The sequence below is a fragment of the Cnephaeus nilssonii genome (assembly GCF_951640355.1).
Source record: "Cnephaeus nilssonii genome assembly, chromosome: 11".
In the NCBI taxonomy this organism is placed as follows: domain Eukaryota; kingdom Metazoa; phylum Chordata; class Mammalia; order Chiroptera; family Vespertilionidae; genus Cnephaeus; species Cnephaeus nilssonii.
In genome coordinates, this window is record NC_137082.1 from 30400155 (window position 1) to 30422835 (window position 22681).

The 22681-nt window shown below is 46.3% G+C and overlaps 1 protein-coding gene across 2 annotated transcripts in view; it reads left to right on the forward strand.

Moving 5' to 3' along the window:
- The window catches only part of DNAAF9 (dynein axonemal assembly factor 9), a 130825-nt gene extending 109027 nt beyond the window's left edge, over window positions 1-21798 (forward strand). For both annotated transcript variants that reach the window (XM_079784898.1, XM_079784899.1), the window contains exons 30-37: window positions 4997-5132; window positions 8331-8417; window positions 12009-12115; window positions 12430-12504; window positions 14278-14483; window positions 15611-15676; window positions 16613-16706; window positions 17263-21798. In XM_079784898.1, the coding sequence (XP_079641024.1) occupies window positions 4997-5132; window positions 8331-8417; window positions 12009-12115; window positions 12430-12504; window positions 14278-14483; window positions 15611-15676; window positions 16613-16706; window positions 17263-17375 (884 nt within the window). In that variant the 3' untranslated portion in view covers window positions 17376-21798. The remainder of the gene's footprint in view (window positions 1-4996; window positions 5133-8330; window positions 8418-12008; window positions 12116-12429; window positions 12505-14277; window positions 14484-15610; window positions 15677-16612; window positions 16707-17262) is intronic.
- Window positions 21799-22681: the final 883 nt, after the last annotated feature.

The following is a 22681-nucleotide window of genomic DNA, read 5'->3' on the forward strand; positions in this document are numbered from 1 at the left end:
CCCACCGTGGCCTCTTCACCCTGAGCTCCAGATAACTGCTGCACCTGCTACACAGATGGCATTTCCTCTTGACAGGTGGCAGTTTGCATAGCTGGCCTAAGGAATGCTAGGCATAATCCTTTTGCTTGTTTCCCTATAAAGCAAAGCCCCTTTTCTATGTCCAGTTCTTGACCTAGAATTCCAAGCCCACAGGGTTTGCCTATGATGGTACTTGTGAGGCAGACAGTACTTCGGGCAGAGTACCTCTCACCTTTTCCTGGACGGACCAGGCCTGTTTGTGACCCTGGTAGTATACACTGCTTAGGTTGGCATGTTTGCACTAGTCTGACTCCAGTTTCTTTGGCCCAAGAAGATACTAGACAGAATCCTAAGGCCTTTATTAGCCTTTACTGAGCCTTTCCTGGCTCCTCACTGCAAGACCCACCACAGCTATTCTCATCTTCTCCCCCTGGGAATCTGACAGGCCTCTTGCAGCATCCGGCTTCTGTATCTGCCATCTCCGGAATGTGCTGAGCCTTCTAGAACCCTGCCTGCTTCCCACTGTGCCACATTCTGAGCCTGGCCTCCTCACCTTGCCTCACTCTGTTTCCAGAGGCCCCAGTCACTTCCTGTGGCTGCACCAGCGCATGGGGTTCTGGCTTTAGCTCACCAGGCTGTCCTTCCTGTCTCCCCTGCAGCCTCCAGAGTGACCTTTCTAACTGGGAAAGGGAGCACAGTGTCACCTTCATTAGCAGGCTTCCCTGACACTCTGGCTGAAGATGGTGCATCTTTTTCTTTTCTTTTTATTGAATGTATTGGAGTGACACAGGTTAACAAAATTATATAGGTTGAAGATGCTCCATCTTAATGTTAAAGCTTCTGAACAGAAAGGGCATGCAAGGAACCTTTTAAAATGGAATAAACAAAATGCTAACATTTACTCCATTTGAATTTCTAATCATGTGCTGTTACCAAAACTAGGTCTTACATGGAGACCTTAACAATAGAGGTGTTTTGTTTTTCTTAATCCTCACCCGAGGATATTTTTCCATTGATTTTTAGAGAGAGTGGAAAAGAGAGGGAAAGACAGAGAAAAATATTGATGTGAGAGAAACTCACACACGATTGGTTGCCTCCTCTATGAGCCCTGTCCAGGGCCCGGGCTGGGAGGAGCATGCAGCCGAAGTACGTGCCCTTGACCGGAATCGAACCCGGGACGCTTCAGTCCGTAGGCTGATGCTCTATCCACTGAGCGAAATAGGCTAGGGCAGCAGTAGAGGTTTTGAGTGTGTTAGAAGCTTATTTAAAAATGTGATTCTGGCCCTAGCCGGTTGCTCAGTGGTTAGAGCGTCAGCCTGTGGACCGAAGGGTCTTGGGTTCGATTCCCAGTCAAGGACACATGCCTTGGTTGCAGGTTTGCCAGCCCTGGTCAGGGCATGTAGGGCATGTGGGAGGCAACCAATCAATGTGTCTCTCTGATATCGATGTTTCTCTCTTTCTCTCTCTCTTTCTCTCTCTTTCCCTCCTCCCTCCTTTCCACTCTCTCTAGAAATCAATGGAAAAAATATCCTCTGGTGAGGGTTTTTTTTTTAATGTGATTCTGTATATTTCTATATACTTGTATATGCATAGACTGTCTGAGGAAGCCTACTCAAAACTGGTTATCAGTGCTTGCCTCTGGGGAAGGGAGCGAGGGCTCAGGGTGCAGAGGCAGGAGGAAGAAGCTGTGTACTGAATACCTTTTTGTACTTTGAGTTTTATACCAAAAATATGTATATACTGTAGCCTTAGAAACCTTTTCAGATGGCTGTCTGATGGATGGGATTTGCTTAGAGTTTTATGAGGGATATATTTTGGCATGTGAGTGCCCATACCATAGCTGCTATGGCAGCTGCCTTCGGAGGTTAAGTGGCATGTATCTTTTTTTTAATAATATATTTGTATTGATTTCAGAGAGGGAGAGGGAGAAAAAGATAGAAACATCAGTGATGAGAGGGATCATTAATCATTGATCAGCTGCCTCCTGCACACCCCACACTGGGGATTGAGCCTGCAACCCAGGCATGTGACCTCCTGGTTCATGGGTTGACGCTCAATCACTGAGCCACACCTGCTGGGAAAATCTTCTTAGTTATAGAATTAACAATAACACCTGTGATAATTCTATTACAAAGTGGAATATAAATGTTGAAAATCTTAAAAACCTATAAATGAAATTATATCTAACAAAAAATTAGGAGGACAGCAGGAGAGAGAACTCTCTTTACATCTTCCAATGGGGGAGGTCAATAAAGTTTTAAGTTGTTAAATCAAGTTATAAAGAGTTATACACTTTAAAGATATAAAAGTATCCATTAGAGGAACTAAAATTAGTTTTTGTTTGTTTTTTTGTTTTTGTTGTTAATCCTCACCTGAGGATATTTTTCCATTGATTTTAGATGGAGTGTATTTAAAAAAAATTTTTTTTTATTGATTTCAGAAAGGGAAAGAGATATATAAACATCAGTGATGAAAGAGAATCATTGATTGGCTGCCTCCTGCACACACCCTTCTGGAGATCAAGCCCACCACCCAGGCATATGTCCTGACTGGGAATCGAACCCACAATCCTTTGGTCTATAGGTTGACTCTCTAACCTGAACACACTGGTCAGGGCAGGAACTGAAATTATTAATGTAATCAATCAGAATATGATGGTGGAGAAATGGGAAGAATTTAATTATATACCAGCTTCCGCATCTGTCATATTGGAAAGTCAGTAGACACTGTCTAAACGTGACATTATAAGAAATAGTGATTTAGATCTATTATTTTTAAAAGTTAGAATTGCTATCATAAGAACTAAAAGATTGTAATCCCACCACTTATCAAAGAATGCAAAGGCTATACTGCTAAAGATTAAACAATCTAATACAAACAAGGTGACAGAACCAAAGTGTCATAACTATAAATGGGATAAACATGCAAAAGGAAAAATATCTCAGATTAAACCAAAAACAAAATCTAGTTATGCAGTGCTTTATAAAGAGAAGCATCTAAAACTTAGTAAGGGTGATGATAAAATATTGGGAAAGACATAACAGACAAATGCAAACAAAAAGAAAGAAGGCAATATTATTAATGGCAAGGTTGAATTGGCCAAAAAAATTGAGAAGTCTAAAAGAGCAATTTGTAATGATAAATGATACCATCTACTACTTGTTGTGAATATTTCTATACCAAATCAAAAGAAAGCATATATCCTAGGTTACTACATTACTAAACAAGAAATAACATTTTAAAATAATAAATTAAGCATTCAAATTAAGAAGTTAGGAAAAAACAACAACAAGAGGGGACTCTTTCCTCCTCCCCACATGGGAGTCTGTGCTGTGAGATTCTTCCCCTTCCCCACATGGGAGTCTGTACTTGTTCTTCAATAAATCTCCACCTTTGCTATAAAAAAAAAAAAGAAGAACGAATTTTAAACTAGCTTATAATAAAAACAATTGAATCTATCAAAGAGATCCAGCTAGTGTGTTAAGCAATACTGTGGGGGTGCAATCAGCAAAATTCAGACAGACTGGGAAAAATTTACAGGATATAATTTTTCAACAATAAATTTCAAGGAAATAAGGAGAAACTATAGATTGAAAGGGAATTATGAGATGTATCAATGAATATAACATGTGGACTTTAGTTCCTGGTTCAAAAAGTTAACTCTAAGAAAACATTCATGAGATAGAAACTTGAGCACAGATCATACTTTTCATATTTGAAAAAATATTGTTAATCATTTTTAAAGAGTTCTTATCTTATGGAGATATATACTGAAATATTTTTGGATGAAATAATAGGATGCAGCAGCTACCCTCTGGTAATGCACCACAGGGTCTATCTGGAATTGGCTTCAGAATCACACAGTGCGGGAGCAGGGGAAAAAGAAAAGACGGGCATGGTATGGAAGGAATACAATTAGCCAAGTGTTGATAATGCTTGATGCCTGGTGATGAGCACATGGGAGTTCATTGCACTACTTTATCTATTTTTGTATATGTTTGAAATTTTCACAGTATTAAAAAGTGAATAAAGTGGTTGAATAAAAAATGCAAATGTTCTTTACAGCAGAAATGGTATATATGCTATGATCATAACTATATAAAAATAGGAGTGAGTATGGAAAAGATATAATTTTATTGGCATGGTGGAATGTGGTAACTTCCCTGATTTCCAAATTCTCTTTAGTGTTACGGATTTTACTTCTGTATTTTCACAGAAAGGTTTGGAGTGATCATGGCCCACCCCACAACCTGTCATTACATGTGCCCCTCTTTCTTATTGTATCATTATGTGAATATCTGTGTTAGTACTTACCTTGCAATTGTGGGTTTATGTGTATGACTCCTTCTCGTCTGTACACTTTGAGAATCTACTGGTTAGCACCTGATACATGGTTAGTGCCTGGTAAATGTGGTCTGAACTGGTGAAGGTCATTGGCACCCATTCCTGATGAGGTTAAGTACAGGGGATGCAGAAAGGGCCCCCTGATGAAGCTCAGGGTATCAGCTGAAAAGCAGAATTAAGAAGATAGGAGGGCCTGGAAAGTGTGGCTCAGTAATTGAGCTTCAACCCATGCACCAAGAGGTCAGTTTGATTCCTGGTCAGGGCACATGCCTGGGTTGCAGGCTCCATCCCCAGTAGGGGGCGTGCAGGAAGCAGCCCATTGATGTTTCTATCTCTCTCTCCCTTCTCCTTCTCCCTCCCTCTCTCTCTCTCTCAAAATCAATAAAAAAGCATTTTGAAAAAGAAGACAGGAGATTAGGAAGTAAGGCAGCCACAGTGTTGAGGCATGCACTCCAAGAGGTGGCAGAAAAGGGAACAGAATGATGGCTGTGTCTCTTGGTGTTGGGGGTCTGGGGTGTCTATACAAGGGGCTACTGGAAGGGACAATCTGGGGAGGGAGCAAGGGCCCATGTTGGTGTGAGCCCTCAGCCCATCAGGACTCTGAAGGCTGAACTGTTCTTGGTTTTATTGCCAGGCCTGGTGAGTAATGTGGTGTTCACCAGTCACACCACGGAGCAGAGGCACCCTCTCCTGGTTCAGCTGCAGAGCCTCATCAGGGCTGCCAATCCTACCGCAGCCTTCATTCTTGCAGAAAATGGGATTGTCACCAGGTAAATTTATCCCGTTCCCTTCACCCCACAGACCAGGCACCTTCTCAGATGCAGCAGCTACCCTCTGGTAATGCACCACAGGGTCCTGAGCAGTTATAGAAGTGCTTGATGCTACGTAAATCACCAGAAGGACACTATGTGTCAGTATCCTGTCCTGTTTTAAGATATTTTATTTTAATGCATTCACATTTTCATTCATTAAGGAATGGAAGTCAAGAATTTCTCAAGTTCCTGTGTTAACATGTAAGAAAAATTACATAGATAGAGGACATAGAGAAATTATCTTTTTACTTCATGGACTTGGGTCCAAATTACAAACTAAAAATAGATCATTGGTGACTTTGTGTGTGTACGAAAGCATCTGATTGTGTAGCAATTTCGTTTGCTCAGTAAGGACACTAAAAGGTATATACTTTTTATATAGTCTTGACTTTTTTAAAATATATTTTTATTGACTTCAGAGAGGAAGGAAGGAGAAAGGAATAGAAACATCAATGATAAGAGAGAATCATTGATCTAATCGGCTGCCTCCTGCATGCCCCCGACTGGGAATCAAGCCCCCAACCCAGGCATATGCCCTGGCCAGGAATCGAACTGCGACCTCCTGGTTCATAGATTGACGCTCAACCACTGAGCCATGCTGGCTGGGCTAGTTTTCACATTTTAAAAATTGATTTAAGGGAGGGAGAGAGAGAAACATTGATTTGTTCTACTTATGCATTCATTGATTGATTCTTGTATGTGCCCTAATCTGGAGATTGAACCCTCAACCTTGGCATATCAAGACAATGCTCTAACCAACTGAGCTACCAAGCCAGGGCTAGTTTTGACTTTTGAGCAATACAAATATTTTACATATTCAAAAACTAAATGAAACCAACAAGGAGGAAAAAATCTAAATACAAACAAAAAAGTGAAACCATCTGCAATCACACACACAAAATAATTAATTCAGGTAACTTTTGAGCATAATCCTCTATTGGTATCCTGATTCCAAACAACATCACAGAATAGAGAAGGGAGATTATAAATATGGCCTTAGCCAGTTTTGCTCAGTGGTTGGAGCTTTGGCCTATGGACTGAAAGGTCCCCGGTTCAATTCCAGTCAAGGGTACAACCTTGGTTGCAGGCTCGATCCCTGGCTGGGTCAGAGCATGTACAGGAGGCAACCAATCAATGTGTCTCTCTCACATCAATGTTTCTCTCTGTGTGTCACTCTCCCTTCCATTCTGTCTAGAAATCAATGGGGGTGAAATATCCTCCAATACGATTAATAATAAATGTGAAATGGGAAAGGTGAGGGAAAGCCCTGTAAATGTTGGATTTGAATTTGGGGGAACTCAGTGTAAATTTATTATTTTTAAAAAGGTATATTTACGAGCTCTTTCCATTGAAAGGGACCAGAAATACTAATCCCACAATAAATACCCCTACTTCTAGATCTTGGTTTCTATGTACCGATCCACTGTCAGGTATCAGGACTCCTTGGAGGACTGGCGGATTGCAATTCTAGGGCAGGTACATTTTATGCCAAAAAAGCAAAGATTTGTGTAGATGTGTCAAAAGGATATGGGAACTATCTTAAGAAGCTGTCACTAGCCAAATTTGGGACAACTTGAGCATGAGAAAGAATAATGATAATAATGGATTATAGCACATGGAATAAAGTGAGTGTGTGTGATACTAAAAAAATGAAGAGGGGCAGGATACTAAATCTCTTTTAACAGGCAAATGCTAACAAATAAATAAGGATTTCTAGAACTAGAAAGTCACCATCTTGTCACCTTTGGTATAATAACTTGGTTTAGGCAAAAATCATCAATGGATGCTCAGTAGTTGACAGATTGTTGAGGAAAATGATATTCACTAGTCTCAGAGTATCACTCCACAGACTACTTACTACTTACAAAGACAGAAAGTACCTTCACAGTTGGAGGAGGGAGTCTTGTAGTCATGACATTGACCAAATGATTCAACTTAGCAAGGCCTCTAATGGGACAAATTGGCATGATGTGCCTCCGTCCTATGATGCTGTGGGAAGGACACATCACCTGGCTATTAATCTTGCCCAAAATATTCACCTGAATCTAATCATGAGGAAACAACCAGACAAATCTAAGTCATGGGACACAAGACAGCTGGCATATCTTCAAAAAGGTTAATGTCATGAGAAACAAACACACATAAAAGTTGGAGGAATTGGCCAAAACCGGTTTGGCTCGGTGAATAGAGCGTTGGCCTGCAGACTGAGGGGTCCCGGGTTCGATTCCGGTCAAGGGCATGTACCTTGGTTGCGAGCACATCCTCAGTAGGGGGTGTGCAGGAGGCGGCTGATCGATGTTTCTCTCTCATCGATGTTTCTTTTTTTTTTTTTTAATATATATATATATATTTTTTTTTAATATATTTTATTGATTTTTTACAGAGAGGAAGGGAGAGGGATAGAGAGCTAGAAACATTGATGAGAGAGAAACATCGACCAGCTGCCTCCTGCACACCCCCTACCGGGGATGTGCCCACAACCAATGTACATGCCCTTGACCGGAATCGAACCTGGGACCTTTCAGTCCGCAGACCGACGCTCTATCCACTTAGCCAAACCGGTTTCGGCTCATCGATGTTTCTGACTCTCTATCCCTCTCCCTTCCTCTCTGTAAAAAAACAATAAAAAATATTTTTTTTTTAAAGGAAAAAAAGAGAAAAAAAGTTGGAGGAATTGTTCCAGATTAAAGGAAAATAAAGATTGTAATTTTGATGGGTGATCCTTGATTGGATCCTGGGTCTCCCCACCCCCCAGAAAGGGAAAATTTGAAAATGGATGTATATTAAATCAATACTTCTTCAGCTTTAATGTGCATATGAATCTCTTGAGGATTATTAAAATGAGGGTCTGACTCAGTGGGTCTGGAATGGGGCCTGAGATTCTGCATTTCTAATGAGCTCCCAGGTAATACCAGTGCTGCTGGTCCACAGTATTAAATTCCTCGGGCGTGATAATCGTATTGTGGTTCTGTAAGAGAATGTCTTTGTTCTTAGGTGATGCATACTGAAATACTTAAGGGTGAAATAACAGAAAAAAATGCATGCGTTTGTTGCTTATATGTGTGTGGGGGGGACGGTGGAGAAAGAAAGCAAATGTGCAGGTTAAGATTGATAGTCCTAATTAATCTGTGTTTTTTTTTCTGTATGTTTTCAAAGGAATGAAGACATTGAGCTGATTCTTTCAGAAAACAGTTTTTCAAGTCCTCAGATGCTACGATCTCGATATTTAATGTTCCCTGGCTGGCAAGTATCATCATTGAAAAGTAGCTAAGATTTATTTGTAAACCCAATGACTTATTTATTTACAGCATGAGAGAGAGAGAGAGAGAGAATATATACCAGGTGTGCTATACAAGGGTGTCCATGGCAGCTGGAAGGACCTGCCATGTCCCAACAGCAGCTGGCTTTTCCAGGAGCCCAGTGCTCCCCATCTTGGGCCCCAAATTGGGAGTCTTGCTTTTTGTTGAGGAAAAGGATAGATAGGGAATAACGTGAGTATTTATTCCTGTGGGCACCAGGCACAATAGTGTCTTGTGTTCCCTCTGGCCTCTAGTGAGGGTGAGGTGGCTGACACAGAACCAAAGAGTTGTAACCTTCCCAGGTGAGAGAGTCACTCCTGAGAATAGTCAGTCCTCTAGGGTTCCTTCCTGACAGGTGAGTTCCCTGCCGATGGGGCCCAGAAGATGTTTCTTCTGTCCTGGCAGCCTCCCAGCCTGTGATCTTCTCCAGAGGGGAGAAGAGAAGGAAAGAGACTACAAGGAGCATTGTAATCATACTAATACCAGCAGCTCAGGAGCACTTACACACATTGTTCTAAGACAGCACACTCCGGTATGGTAACCACTAGCCACCTTTGACTGTTTAATAAAATATAAATGAATAAAAATTCAGTCTTTTAGTCATACCATACTTGATTTGAATCACATCATACTTATACAGTAGGTAAGTGGATCATCCCTTTTTCCTGAACAAGACAGTTATATCCTAGATAGAAAGAAAGAGATGGAGCTTCTGAGGTGAAACCCTCCTCTGGTGGCTGCAGATGCGGGGCCTTTTGCTGCCCACACCTAAGGGCCTGGGCCTGAGACTTCTATCCGCACCTGGTGCCTAGGGAATCACCCTTCCTCCAGTCCATGCTGACTCATTCTGGGCACGTGAACCGAGCTCCGGATACACTTTCCTGGAGGCAGACTGATCCAGGAAAGAGCTGGGTATGAGGAGCTCATTAGAAGGTTCTGTGAGTGTGGAGTCTGAAACCTTCCCTTGATCAGGAAAATCAATCATTGTAGATAATCAGAGATGGAAGGGCCTTAAAATCACCCTTCAGGGAAGGTGGGGGAGGGTGGGTGGGTGGGAGGTGATCAACCAAATAACTTGTATGCATATATGCATAAGCCATGGACATAAGACAATAGGATGGTGAGGGGGGCGCTGAAGGGGATCAGTGGGGGGGGGGAGGGAACATATGTAATATTTTCAACAAGGAAGATTTTTTTTTTTTAAATCACCCTTCAGGCTCTCCCTTCTGAATTCCTTCCTTGGATTCAGATAACTTAGTCATTTAACGAGATGGCAGCCATCAGACTCCTACTCATCCCTAGACATTACTCCCCTCCCTCCTTGGGTCAGGGCCATCACCTCCTAGTGAATGGACTTCAGCTCCAGGATGTGCTCATTCTGAGCTGTGAAGATTCTTAGCCATTCCCCTTCACAGCCCTCTGTTCTCCTTGGCCCCGCCCCCACCTCCCTGGTTGAAGGGCGTGTTTCTAGCCTGGGAGGAAACCTTTCCCTCTTCCTTCATCCCCCTCCAAATTAAGGATTCGGGCTCTGAGCACAGAAGCCAGAGTAACTCATGGTCTCCAAATGGCTGTCTGGGTTGGGGAGAGAAAAAAGACCATGGCAGTGTTACAAAAATGTTATGCTACTACCCAACTTTAAGAAATCACAAAGAATAAGATACTTTCAACAATATAAAATTCAAAACTACAGTTGCTATTTTAAAACCAAGGAAACTAATAAGAAAATACAGCCCAGCGGGTATGGCTCATCAACCTATGAACCAGGAGATCACGGTTCAATAACCAGGTTATAGGCTTGATCCCAAATAGGGCACGTGCAGGAGGCAGCTAATCGATGATTCTTTCTCATCATCGATGTTTCTCTCTCTCTCTGAAATCAATAAAATCATATTTTTTAAAAGAAGAAGAAAATACAATAGACAGGAGGAAAATGATTGCTTCAAATGTGACAGAGGGTTAATATAATATTTGAGAAACTTGTTTGGCTAGTTAAGAAAAAATAGCCCACTCCATATAGATGTGGACAATTCACTGAGGATCAAATACAGATGGCAACCATGATAGCAATTCCATGTCAGTAATATTCAAAATGTAAAATGATGCCTCACTATTATTTTGATTGATACTATTAAATTTAACCAAAAATATCTATAGTAACCATTGCTGGGGAATTGTTGTGAAACTGGAATGCTCACCTACTGCCAGGGGCAGTATAAATTATTACCATTGAGATGGTTACACCTTCTTCTGGACTGATTTCCATCATGGGGATTCATCTGAAGGAAATAATACAAAAGAAGAAATGACAGTTCCATCACTTTGGAAGCTAGTTGATGGGAGTTTATTATACTACCTTCTACCTTTGCATGTATTTGAAGTTTTCCATAATACGAAGTTAAATTTTTTAAATGCTCTGAATATGGCTATGTTCTGAATGAGTCTGTGGCAACATTATGTCTGCTGTTCTCAAAACTGAGAAAATAGTGCAGAGCTGCCTCCGCCCTTTAGTTCCTTCTGGAGAGAGTGTACACACCAAATATACAGTCTGTTAAGCTACCCTCAGCAATGATGGAGCATAGTCGGAGCCCTTGAAAGAGTGGGTGGGGTCCTGAGGAAGAGCTCTAAGGGTACCAGGAAGGACCCCTTGTCTCAGGTGGGACACTGGCAGGCTTCAAAGGCCGAAGGGGTCTTTGATGTCAAGAAACTACTAGTCTAAAGAGGTAAACCATTCTTCCCAACCTCAAGGTGAAAGAAACTTATATACATTTAAACAAATGTATTATACACAAATTGTGTACAAGTAAGAGATAATTCAAATATTACAGGATAAATAATATGTAGTTCATTCCAAAGTATCTTACCTTATAATAGAGAAACATGCAAATTGACCGCACCTCCGCTATGCCCACGATTGGGCCGGCAGGAGGCTGGGGGCGGGACTCCGGGTGGCATATCCGCCATTGAGAAGATCAAGATGGCGGTGCCCAGTGGCCGGGCCTATGCCGCTGCTCCCGGGGGTGACTGGGGTGATCGGCACCCCGGGGGGCGTGGCCGGGCCCATGCCGCTGCTCCCGCTGCTCCCGGGGGTCCCAGGGGCCGAGGCTTTCCGGGCCTTGGGCACCAGCGGGGAGCCTGCACCGATCGCAGGAAACCACTGGGGGTCGGCTCCTGTGATCGGTAGCAGGGACGCTGGGTGCGGCGAGCCCAAGGCCAGGAAAGCCTGGGGTGGAGGCTTTCCCAGCCTTGGGCACCAGTGGGCAGCCTGCACAGATCGCAGGAAACCACTGGGGGTCGGCTCCTGCGATCCTTAGCAAGGATGTTGGGTGCCGCTGAGCCCAAGGCCACCGCCCGGGGCCAAGCCCTGACCCTGAAAAAGGCAGAAGGCGGTGGCCACAGCCAAGGCCTGGGTCCCTGGTGCCGGCAGAAAACTGGTGCAGGCAGCCAGGTGAATGAAGGTCTATTGCACGAATCTTCGTGCAAACGGGCTACTAGTTATATAATACTGTTGTACTTACAGTTTTTTAAACCTTTTAAGGTATGAAGGTAAATTTGATGCTGGATCAGTCTTTCCATTAATGGTTCAGATCTGTGTATGGTTTGGTCGTCCCTTGGAGAAGACTCGCTTTGTAGCCAAATGTAAAGGTAAGCCCTGGCTGGGACATGTCCCGGACCCCAGTAAAAGAACGCCAAGAGTTGTCCCTGTTTCCTGGCACCATTTTAGTTTTCTCTATGCTGTCTCTTCTCTTCATTTGAGTCTGAAAACAGGCAGAGGGATTTGAGAATGCAGGAATCCCCCACCTCTGGAGCCCCTGGGGAGGAATGGGGAGGAATAGAATCCATGAACCCAGGACCCTAGAGTAAGATCCCTTCCTGGTCCCTAACCGTCCCAGCGCTGCCACTCTGAACTTGGCCTCTGCCCCCAGGTGGGTAACAATCCTGTCCTCTTCCTCCACCAGCAATTCAGTCTTCCATCAAGCCAAGTCCTTTCTCTGGAAACATCTACCACATCCTGGGCAAAGTGAAGTTTTCAGGTAACTGGGGGGTTGGATTTGGGAGCCCTGCACTATGGAGTTCAGAGCCTCCACTGGTGCTCTGCAGACTCTCTCCAAAACCCTCCCCTCTGGGCCTTATACCATTGGACTCTTCCAATCACCCCTCTCCGCCAAGGGCCTACCTTCCTTCAGGTCCTTCTGCTCCACAGTGGAGGATCTGTCCTGCTCCCCCTGGATGGCCTGCCCAGGGCCTCTCCTCACAGCTCCTGGACTTCCTTGACTTCCTTGTTCCAGAGACTCAAGCCATTATCCGTGGTTTCTTTCTAGACCTATCACCTTTCTAGAGCTACCCCAACACTGAGATCTCCAGCTTCTGATCCGTGTCTGTCAAAGTCACTTGCCTTCTCCCTCCTGTTCAGTAGGCCCTATTTATCAGCCTTAGACCTCTGGAGCCCTCCAAACCTGACGTCTGTCTATCCTGGGCTGGGGTCTGAGAAGGCCCAAAACAAGGAGTTGCTCAACTCAACATTGAGGAAGAGGAGACTGTTCCAGAGAAAAGGCACAGCATGTGCTGTGGGCCTGAGGCAAAAAAGGCACACTCAGGAACCAAAAAGGGTTTACTGTGGCTGAGGCTTAGGGGGAGGCAGGGATTGTGTCTGTTAGGTTGTCTAACTAGCAGGTGTTAGCTACATAACAAGAAGCAAGAGGTCAGGCTGCATAGCAAGGCCACTGAGGACCCAGGTAATGTGTGTCTCTGTGTTCTTCCATTCTTGGTGTCAGCTTGTCCTCAGGTACCCACTCCTGTGGTTGCCAGGTAGTGCTGTAGGTCTAGGTGTCAAATCCAGACACAACATCCAGCTGATGGAGATGCTGGCTCTTCCTGTGGTACCTTTATCAGTGCAGACGCCCTTGCTGAAGTGCCTCCTCCCAGTTCTTCAGCAGACTTCTCCCCTTGGCCAGGATTGCGTTGCTATGCCTTCCAGGATCCAGGACCCATGGGGAATTGGTATTGGTGGAGGAGAGGTCTGCTGGACAGGCAACCATCAGTGTCTGCTACAGGGAACCATTGAGAGTTGTAAGCATGGAACCATCTGGTCTTCAGATGGAAGAATTAGACAACGTAACCTTTAAAAAGGAATCTTTCATGGTCTTTAACCTGTACCATTGGCCTAATTTATATTACTGAATTTGAAACTTTGGCCCTCTCTTTAAGCCCCTTGCTCAAGCCCACTTCCCTCAGGTACCAACAGACAACCCCCCACCTGCTTCAGGGGTCTTAGTGCCTTTGTCTTCCCTCTCCCCCATCATCAGCTCCTTTTCTTTCTTTATACCTACTCTTGACCCCTGTCTTGTTCAAGGTTAACCTCTATTGTTCTGGATCCCTTTCTCATCCTGCCTTTTAGAGGTACCTTGATCTTTTCTCATGTCTCCTGTCAGTCATAGCCCAGCTTCTCAGCCTGTGAACCTTGTCCCCTCTTTTCTGTTCCCATCCAGGTGACCCTCCCACAGCACTTGTACTGTGGACACGCCTTCCTCCCTTGGCCTCTCGGGCCTCTGTTGAGACCCACCCCTCCAAAAGGGGGCCTTTCTCTTATAGTCCCCTTCTGGGTTGTATCTACCTGATCACTTGATCAACCAACCTACTCCACCCTCTCTTACTTCATCCTTTCTAGCTTGCCACCAATCATGTCAGTTCTCCCTCCTGTACATGTCTCATGAGTCTGTCCTCAGCCATAGACCCTGTGTCAGTCTTAGTGTAGCCTTACTCTTTGTGGCATTGTCTCGGGGACTGGCTGACACGTGTCCTTGCAGACTCTGAGAAGACCATGGAGGTCTGCCACAACACTTTGGCCAATTCCTTGAGCATCGTGCCTGTATTGGAGGGACCCACGCCACCACCCAACTCCCGAGGCACCCCTCCCGACAGCAGCGGGCAGCAGGAGTGTTACCTCGTGTTCATCGGCTGCTCCCTGAAGGAAGAAAGTGTCAAGGACTGGCTGCGGCAGTCTGCTAAGCAGGTAGTTTTTGAAGCCCAGACAGACTTGGCACAGCTGTGGCTAGCACACCTCAGAGCTGCTGCTGGCCTTGAGGCAAAAGTCCCTTCACAGTCTCCCTGGTGCCTCCCCACTTCCCCACCACTCAGACTCAGCCAGCACTTTCAGGGACACTTAGAGAGTGGAAGGCAGCCACTCGGACAAACTCGAGGCAGACTTGTTCTCACAGACATTTCCAATTCTGCTGCCACAAGCAGACTGGAGTTACTAGGTAGCCTAACTGGGGCCTGGGTGAAACCTACTTGTTCCATGTAGACCCTGTGTCAAACAGATGTTCCAAACTCAAAATGTCATTTCTTAGCTGAAACTAATTCAAGGTTCTCCTGTGTTCTGAGCCCAGAATCACCTATTCTTGAGCTTTCCCTCTAGAAGGAATTAACAACAAAGATATGGGTAGAGCCTTTTGCAAATCAAGACTCACTGGATAGCAGTGAGCCTGGGGCCCTGGAGACAGGTGCCGGGGAAGAGGAGGCTTCCTGTAAATGCACACAAGCATCTTTAGCCCAAACACACACACACACACACACACACACACACACACACACACACACACACACAGTGGAGTTATGGAGTTAAAATCCTTCAATACACTGCAAGCTTTGGGTGCTAAGCCTCTTAGCGCAGCCTTGGGGGGTTAGCTCATCCTAGAACTCTGGAAATAAAATTGGCTGGGGCCCAGGGCCTTTGTAGATGCTCAATGGAAACCTGTCTTTTATACTGAGGAATGGCTGCCTGTAGGCTGTCTTTCTCAGACCTACCTGGATAAATTTGATGATGCTTATCTATGGGACCTCATCCCTTTGTCTGCATGTCTGTCACTGGTGGGCCTTAGGGATGAGAATCTGCAGAGGCAAGAATATGCCTATTTGCAAAAGCACTGGTCTCTCCTCTGCCACTATCCCCCAGCACACAAAGCTCTGGAGTGGTCTTCTTGAGGGGCAGACAGGCAGGATATTGTGTTCAGGTCATGACAGTGCTTGCTTTTCCCTCCACTGGGGTCTTAGTCATATAACTGGCCCCTTGAGCCCTCACCCGCCCGGGTACTCCATCAGCTCTGTTGGGACCTGACCCCTCCCTCCATCTCTGCACAGAAGCCTCAGAGGAAAGCCCTGAAGACCAGGGGGATGCTAACGCAGCAGGAGATCAGGAACATCCATGTGAGTACCCTGCCCTAGGGGCTTAAGGCCCGTCCATATCCCAAGTCTGTCCTTCCAAGCTTGTGTAGCTTCATCCTTTGGGATTTTCTGGTGTCACGTGGGCATGAGATCTAGGAGAAGGTGAAGCCCTGTTTTGTCACCCTGTTCAAACAGCTGAAGAAGTTATTCTCTCCTTCCCATCCCCATGGTCTACATAAACCAGCAAGGGCCCAGGAAAAACTGTCCAGATCCTGAAGCTGCTTATGGGTAATGTGTGAATCCTGAGGCCAGGACAAGAGGGCCCTTGATGAGCCCTCTTGACCTCCAGGCTGACTCCCAGCCTCTGCCCCAGTTCCTACCTCCACAGGAGCCTTTTCCTGACAGGTTTGGAGGCAAAGACTGAAAGGAACACAGGCCCCAACATGAGCCACATCACCAGTCCCAGTAATGTGCAGGTGGGCAGGAGAGTGCTCTGGGACTCCAGGAGCCCCTGCTTTGGACTGGAGGAGAGCCCCTTCATATCCAGGCCCAACAGGACCTGGGCAACCCTGGGTGCTCCTGGGCAGGACACCGTAGGCATCTCAGAAGACAGACCTTCAACAAGGTTGAGTGCAAGTAGTTTACTTTGGAAATGATTCTAGGAGACACAAGTAGGGAAACGGGAAAGTAACAGAGAGAAGGAAGGGGAGACAGCCAACAACAGGTATGTTTCTAACCAGGACTACTGTGGACAACCAGAGTCTTCTCACTAGGGACACCCAGAGTGCCTCCCTACGCGCCTGGAGACCTCCATTGTCTTGTCTGAGAGCTGCTGTGGGGAGGTGTTAATTCCCTGACACACAGCCTCCATGGAGTGGGCTATCTTGCTAGGATAATAGGTTTGTTTTTTATTTTAATGAATGAGTGAACGATAGAAAGTGGTCAGATCATTCTAACAGGACTCTTTTTTCCCTATAGGTTAAACGCCACCTGGACCCCCTACCTGCAGGCTACTTTTATAATGGCACCCAGTTTGTCAATTTCTTTGGTGACAAGACTGATTTTCACCCGCGTATCCTTGGAATCTGGGGCTGGGGGTGCCTGGAAGCTTATCTATAAGGAAAGTGTCTGCTAGAGGCAAGGCAGCCCCGCACTGGAGCAGGCTGGGTTCTGAGAGCAGCAAATCATAGAGGCGGACTTCATTTTGGCCTCTTAAAGTCAATTGAATTTCTCCCTCATTCAGTGCTTGCTGATATAATCCCGTGAGTTGTAGTTTAAATGCAGCTGTGGTGACATCCTCAGTTCTGTGGTCATCAAGGTCACAATTTACATGTTGGAGATGGGGCCTGCTTATAGTAGTTACTCTGTGAAAAGGTAGATAGGGTGCTGCTGTGTGCTAATGAAAGCTGAAGGGCGCAGGTCTAAGACCTCATGAAGGACCCTGCGCCAACCCCTGCTGCATTCTTTGTAGCTTCGGTGCTGCCAGTATGTAAAAGCCCATCAGGTACCCTCTATGCACTTACTACCTCAGAGTCCCCCCCGCCCTCGCCTGCCCACAGATCCCTCTGGGCCAGGGCAGGCTTTTTTGTCCTCCACGCTCATGGCTCTCTTCCTTAATGAGCTGCCAGTCATGGACCAGTTCATGAATGACTATGTGGAAGAAGCCAACCGGGAGATCGAAAAGTATAACCGGGAGCTGGAGCAGCAGGAATATCACGATCTCTTCGAGCAGAGGCCTTAGAGGAAGGCTGCAGAATGTCCACTCAAGATGGACAGAACAGGGTGTCTTAGCCTCAGTTCCTCCAGAGGCCCCTCCCAAAGAGGGGCTGTCTTTGTTCTCCTTGGCCTTTGTGTGCTGGCTTGAGTGCATGTTGTCTTTATTCTCTTTGCAGCGCTGAAGAGCATCACCGCACCACTGATTTGGGGGGAGGGGTCCTCATGGAGCATGAGCAGACAAGGACTGCAGTGTGTGTGGCTGGCAGTCCAGGACCTCTAGGTCTCTCACAGTATCTCCTCTGGGCTGTTGAAGCACTGTGTGAGGGTGGGGGAAGCATTTGGAGTGCACAGAGTAGCTGCTAGGATGCAGAAGGAACCCTAGCTACCCAAATTGGAGCCACCCTTGGGGAGGGCCAGGCCACCACAGACCTCAGGCCTCAAGACAGTGCCCCAGAAGAGCCTTCTCCCAGTGCCTGCCTTCCTGGTCAGGCTCCTCCCATTGAGGGAGCTGGCCCTGCTGGCCCTGGGCCAGTCCTGGGGGAACGGCACAAGCTCTGCCCCAGCCTAACCCAGAGTCAGCTTGGGCTGAGACCAATAGCTGTTCTAAAACGAGGGGCTTGTCCTTACAGACTAAACTGGAAGGCGACCTGCTTTTCAGAAGTGTGCAGCTTTGAACTGACACAAGCAGTCCCCTCAGGATGGGTTCTGAGTCCCCTTATGGTATCACTCCAGTTTGCCTAATTCAGGGACCAGCGCAAACCTGCTGCTGAAGGCTCCCTGGCAATGCTTTGCCTCACTGTTGAGGGGAGAATCCTGCAACTGCTCAGTTTTAGGTCCTGATCATTTTTTGGGGTGTCATTGAATGGGGTTCAGTCCCCAGCACCCAACCCTCCCCTCAGCCTCGCCAGGGAAGGTCTGGATTTCGGCCACAAACTTCAGGAAATTGGTGCCCCCAAGCATTGTTCCTGGCCCTGAATTTTTTGGGCTCCTGAGGACCAGGAATTTCAAAGAATTCCAATGTCCAAATTAGAATGCCTTCCAGTGGCCTTGTTTTCAGTGGCCCATAGAGCAGAGGGGAATTACAGGTCTGTCCCATGCTGACCTCCAGAACTGGTGTGGAAGGGGAGGCCCCAGGCACTGGTATTAGGTGATGTCTGTTAGGACTTCAGTGCCTCAGCTGCCTCGGCTGTAAATGCTTTCTGATTTCATGTTGTTGTTTTTGCATGCCTTAGGAACAAGCACATAGGCGAAACCAGCAAAGTTTCCAGTAATGTAGTGGGGTTTTTGAGAAAGACCCCTGGTGCAGAGGAGAGTCAGAAAGGATGGAGCACATGTGGTCAGTGTGCCTGGTCACACAGAGGCCTGCATGCAAGTACTAAAGCAATTGTACCGGCTTTTCGGTACCACGTACTTGTATTAGGAAAAAACAATTTGTATTTGAAGCCAAACAAACAAAACTCCAGTACTACTGAGTAAGAAATCTTGCATGAAGAAAGGCTTCTGAAAAGACTCATGTTCTCCAGTCCCAGCTCCCAAAGCTGCTGGTGACAAGGCCCCAGATGTGGAGCCCAAGTCTGGGAGCCCCTAATGTCTGGCTGGCCAGAGTTTGGGGTTCACAGTGGACTTGCCTCTGCTCCAGAATCAATAACATAGATATTAAGTGCAATTGATTAAATAAGCAATGAGTTACTTGTAGCTTCCTTTAGCTCTGCCGAGCTCTTTTTAAAAACTCAGACTTGAGCAGCCTTAGAAAAGGGGTGGGTGGGGTGGGTGGGGCCATTTCCTCCAGGTGGGTTGCTGTGAAGTTTTAAATGAAAGCTCCAGATCTTGGAACTCTAGCCATTTCCTAGCTGCTGCACAAAGAGTTTTTAAAGAGGGGTCGGAACCCGCCCATAGCAGCGGGTCTTCCCACTGCGTGGGGCTGTACTTACGTGGTGGTCTTGGTTTCTGACCATCGTCCGTAGAAATGCTCTCTCACCAACTTGCCCCTCTTAGAGGGAAAACTGTGATTACCTCAACCAGAATATGAAACTGTGATTGAAAAAAGTCAAAACGTTAAGTTTAAAAGCCAAACGGCAAAACTGGCTACGGCCTCCTTAGACACTCCTCAGCCTGCTCAGGAGTGTGAAGGGGCACATAGGTGAAAGGGCATTTCACTCCTTGGGGCGCACTCTGTGCCCGATGAAGAGGCACGCGAGCATGCGCAGTGTGAGCTCTTTGAGGACTGAGGCCAGGGGGGCGCATCCTCCCTGCACGGCCTCTTCCAGAACCCGCGGGCCTCTGGGTTCCGACTGAATATCCACGTGATTCCTCCAGGTGGAGGGTGGGGGCTTGGCTGCCTCACGAGGATGGGCCATGACACTGTGTTTTAGATTTTGACCTCAGAAGTGGATACTAAGGACCCAGCAAAGACATCAGTGAGGGTTCCTAGGGACAGGCAGAAGTCCTCCAGGGGCTGACATGCTTTTTGCCAACTTTCCTGTTAGCAGCTTCAGTTTTATATCACCCAGAGTGAGTGTGATACTGTTGAAATCGCTGAAGTTATGGGTCATTTTACGTTTTGATGTGGGATATTTTATTTTATTTTATTTTATTTTATTATTTTATTTGGAGGGAGGAGGCAGAAATTGGAGAAAAGGGATTACCCTAGGAAGGGGCGGCTGGCAAGGAGTTAAGTTGACTCCCCTAAGCCCTGGGGCTCTCCGACCTCAGGCCAGCACACAAGGCCCTGCAGGTCACAAGAAAAAGTTCCCTCCTAAATTCAATTAGGATTCTGGAGAATTTTTGCACAGTAATAAGCTCTGAGTTGCTCTTCAGGCTTCTCGAAAGGGAAAAGTTAGCTCAAAGATTGTAAACTATTAAGTATTCATTCCAGCATGTTGCTGACCTAGTTGGATAGTTGTACCTCAAAAGTAGGTGAGAAATGGCTTCCTCGTTGTCTTAGGTTGTCAAATACTAATGACAGAAGAAGAGCTCACTTACGTGCCAAAATTCACTTGTATGGCTTTTCAGTGCTTTAATATTTGTAACTTAAATTTTAAACTCATTTACAAACACTACTGTAACTTCAGTGAAACTGAATTGTGTGATTGAAGCTTTTTGCTTATTATAGTATTTATTACACTACTTAATTCAGTAAATATATTAAAGTAGCCTTCAATTTATTTTTATATTATTTTACATGTTTTTACCTGCAGTTGTGTATCTGAATTGACCTTGGTAACAGATGTAATGCTAAGGACCAATAAACTGTCACTGAACAAGCAAGGCCTCCCTTTGTTGCCTGTCCCTGTAGACCCAGTCCCAGGCTGAGGAAACGGCCCACCACCTGGGACTGGGTGCTTTCCCTCTGCTTCCCCAGGAAGCCTCTCTGCTGCCCCCACCCCCTTCCCCAGACCTCAAAGTGGCCTTCAGAATAGAATTCTATGTGGAGAAACCACCCTGGCTTGGGTGTGGGCACTCCCGGGGTCTCAGAGAAAAGCTATCCCACGCTTACAGGTCCCTATGAGTCCCCGCATCCACAGGTGCCCCCACCCTCATCTCCAACAGCTCAGCAGGGCTGTGGATTCTGTGGATTCTAGGCTGCGGCAGGAACCATTGCTTCAGAGACCAGTCAGCTCGTTTAATCCCAGAGCTCTGCGAGGCGGCCACTCCGCCTTACGAGTGCGGGCAGCCCAAGGCACGAAGGGTGCAGTACCTGTCCCAGGTGGCAGAGCCACTGTCCTTGCCCGCCTTGGATTGCAGACACCCTCCCTGGGCTCCTAGTGGCATGGGCCTTGGAACCACCACGTTCTGAGGCAGAGGACGCAAAGCCCCAGAACTCCAGAGCAGCGACTTACCAGTGTGCACAAGAATTTTTAAAACATGCAATCCCTGACTGTTTAGTCAGGGGCACTGACCTCTTTTTTACTTTTTCTTTTTATTTATTTTTTGTTGTTGTTTTATTTATTTTTTCTTTATTTTCTTTTTGGCACTGACCTCTTTTCCCTTAGATTGTCAAATAAGAAAATGACAAGCCCTGGCTGCGTGGGTCAGTTGCTTAGAGCATCATCCTGACAAGCCAAGGTTGCGGCTGTGATCCCTGGTCAGGGCACATACAAGAATCAACCAATGGCACAGCCAGTGTGGCTCAGTGGTTGAGATGACCTATGAACCAGGAGGTCACCCTTCAATTCCTGGGCACATGCCCGGATTGTGGGATGGATCCCCAGTGTGGGATGTGCAGGAGGCAGCTGATCAACGATTCTCTCTCATCATTGATGTTTCTATCTCTCTTTCCCTCTTCCTTCCTCTCTAAAATCAATAAAAAAATATTTTAAAAAAATTAACCAATGAGCTGAAACCGGTTTGGCTCAGTGGATAGAGCGTCAGCCTGCGGACTCAAGGGTCCCAGGTTCGATTCCGGTCAATGGCATGTACCTTGGTTGTGGGCACATCCCCAGTAGGGGGTGTGCAAGAGGCAGCTGATCGATGTTTCTCTCTCATCGATGTTTCTAACTCTCTATCCCTCTCTCTTCCTCTCTGTAAAAAATCAATAAAATATATTTTTTAAAAAATTAACCAATGAATGCATGAATAAGGGTAACAACAACTCTATGTTTCTCTTTCTCAAAATGAAAATTAAAAAATGACACCATTCACAATAGCCTTCCAGTGTGAATGGGTCGAAATTATACCTTTTTTGGGGTCAGATTAGCAAAAAATGTATTTTTTGGTGTGCTGCAGAATTTTAGAAATTAGTTTATGTGTGCCATGAGATGAAAAAGGTTGAGAATCACTGCTCTAGAGGAACGAAACCCAAATGCCCAACTTTCCCCTTGCAAGCCCGAACCCCATCTGCCCAGCGGTCTCCTGCCAGGACAGGTGCTTCCCCACACAGGTGGCCTGGAGGGGCTGCCAATGGGGGCACCGACCACACCCCCACCGGGTGGGGAGGAGCGGCCTCTGCCTTTCCCAGAAAAAAGCCAACCAGGGTGGGGCATCGCCTTGAGGCTGCGCGTCCACAGAGACCCTGCTTCCTGTCCCACCCTGCACACTGGGGCCTCCGGACAAGGCAAGTGCACAGGGAAGGGTGCAGCCTCCCCTGGATGGGAGGGTGGTGGTCTTGGGCTTGGAGATTCTAGGCGATCAATTAGTCACATACAACCAAATACAGAACTGCCTGAGAGGAGCTAAGAGAATTGTGGGAGGAAGTTGGCAGCTGTATAATGCACCCCACAACCCCTTTCCTCAGAGCCTCCAGCCTCCCACCTACAGGGCCAGGTTTGAACCGTGGAGCGTCTGTGCTTGTGCTTCTCAGAAACCATCAGGGGTTGGGAATTACCCCCCCAA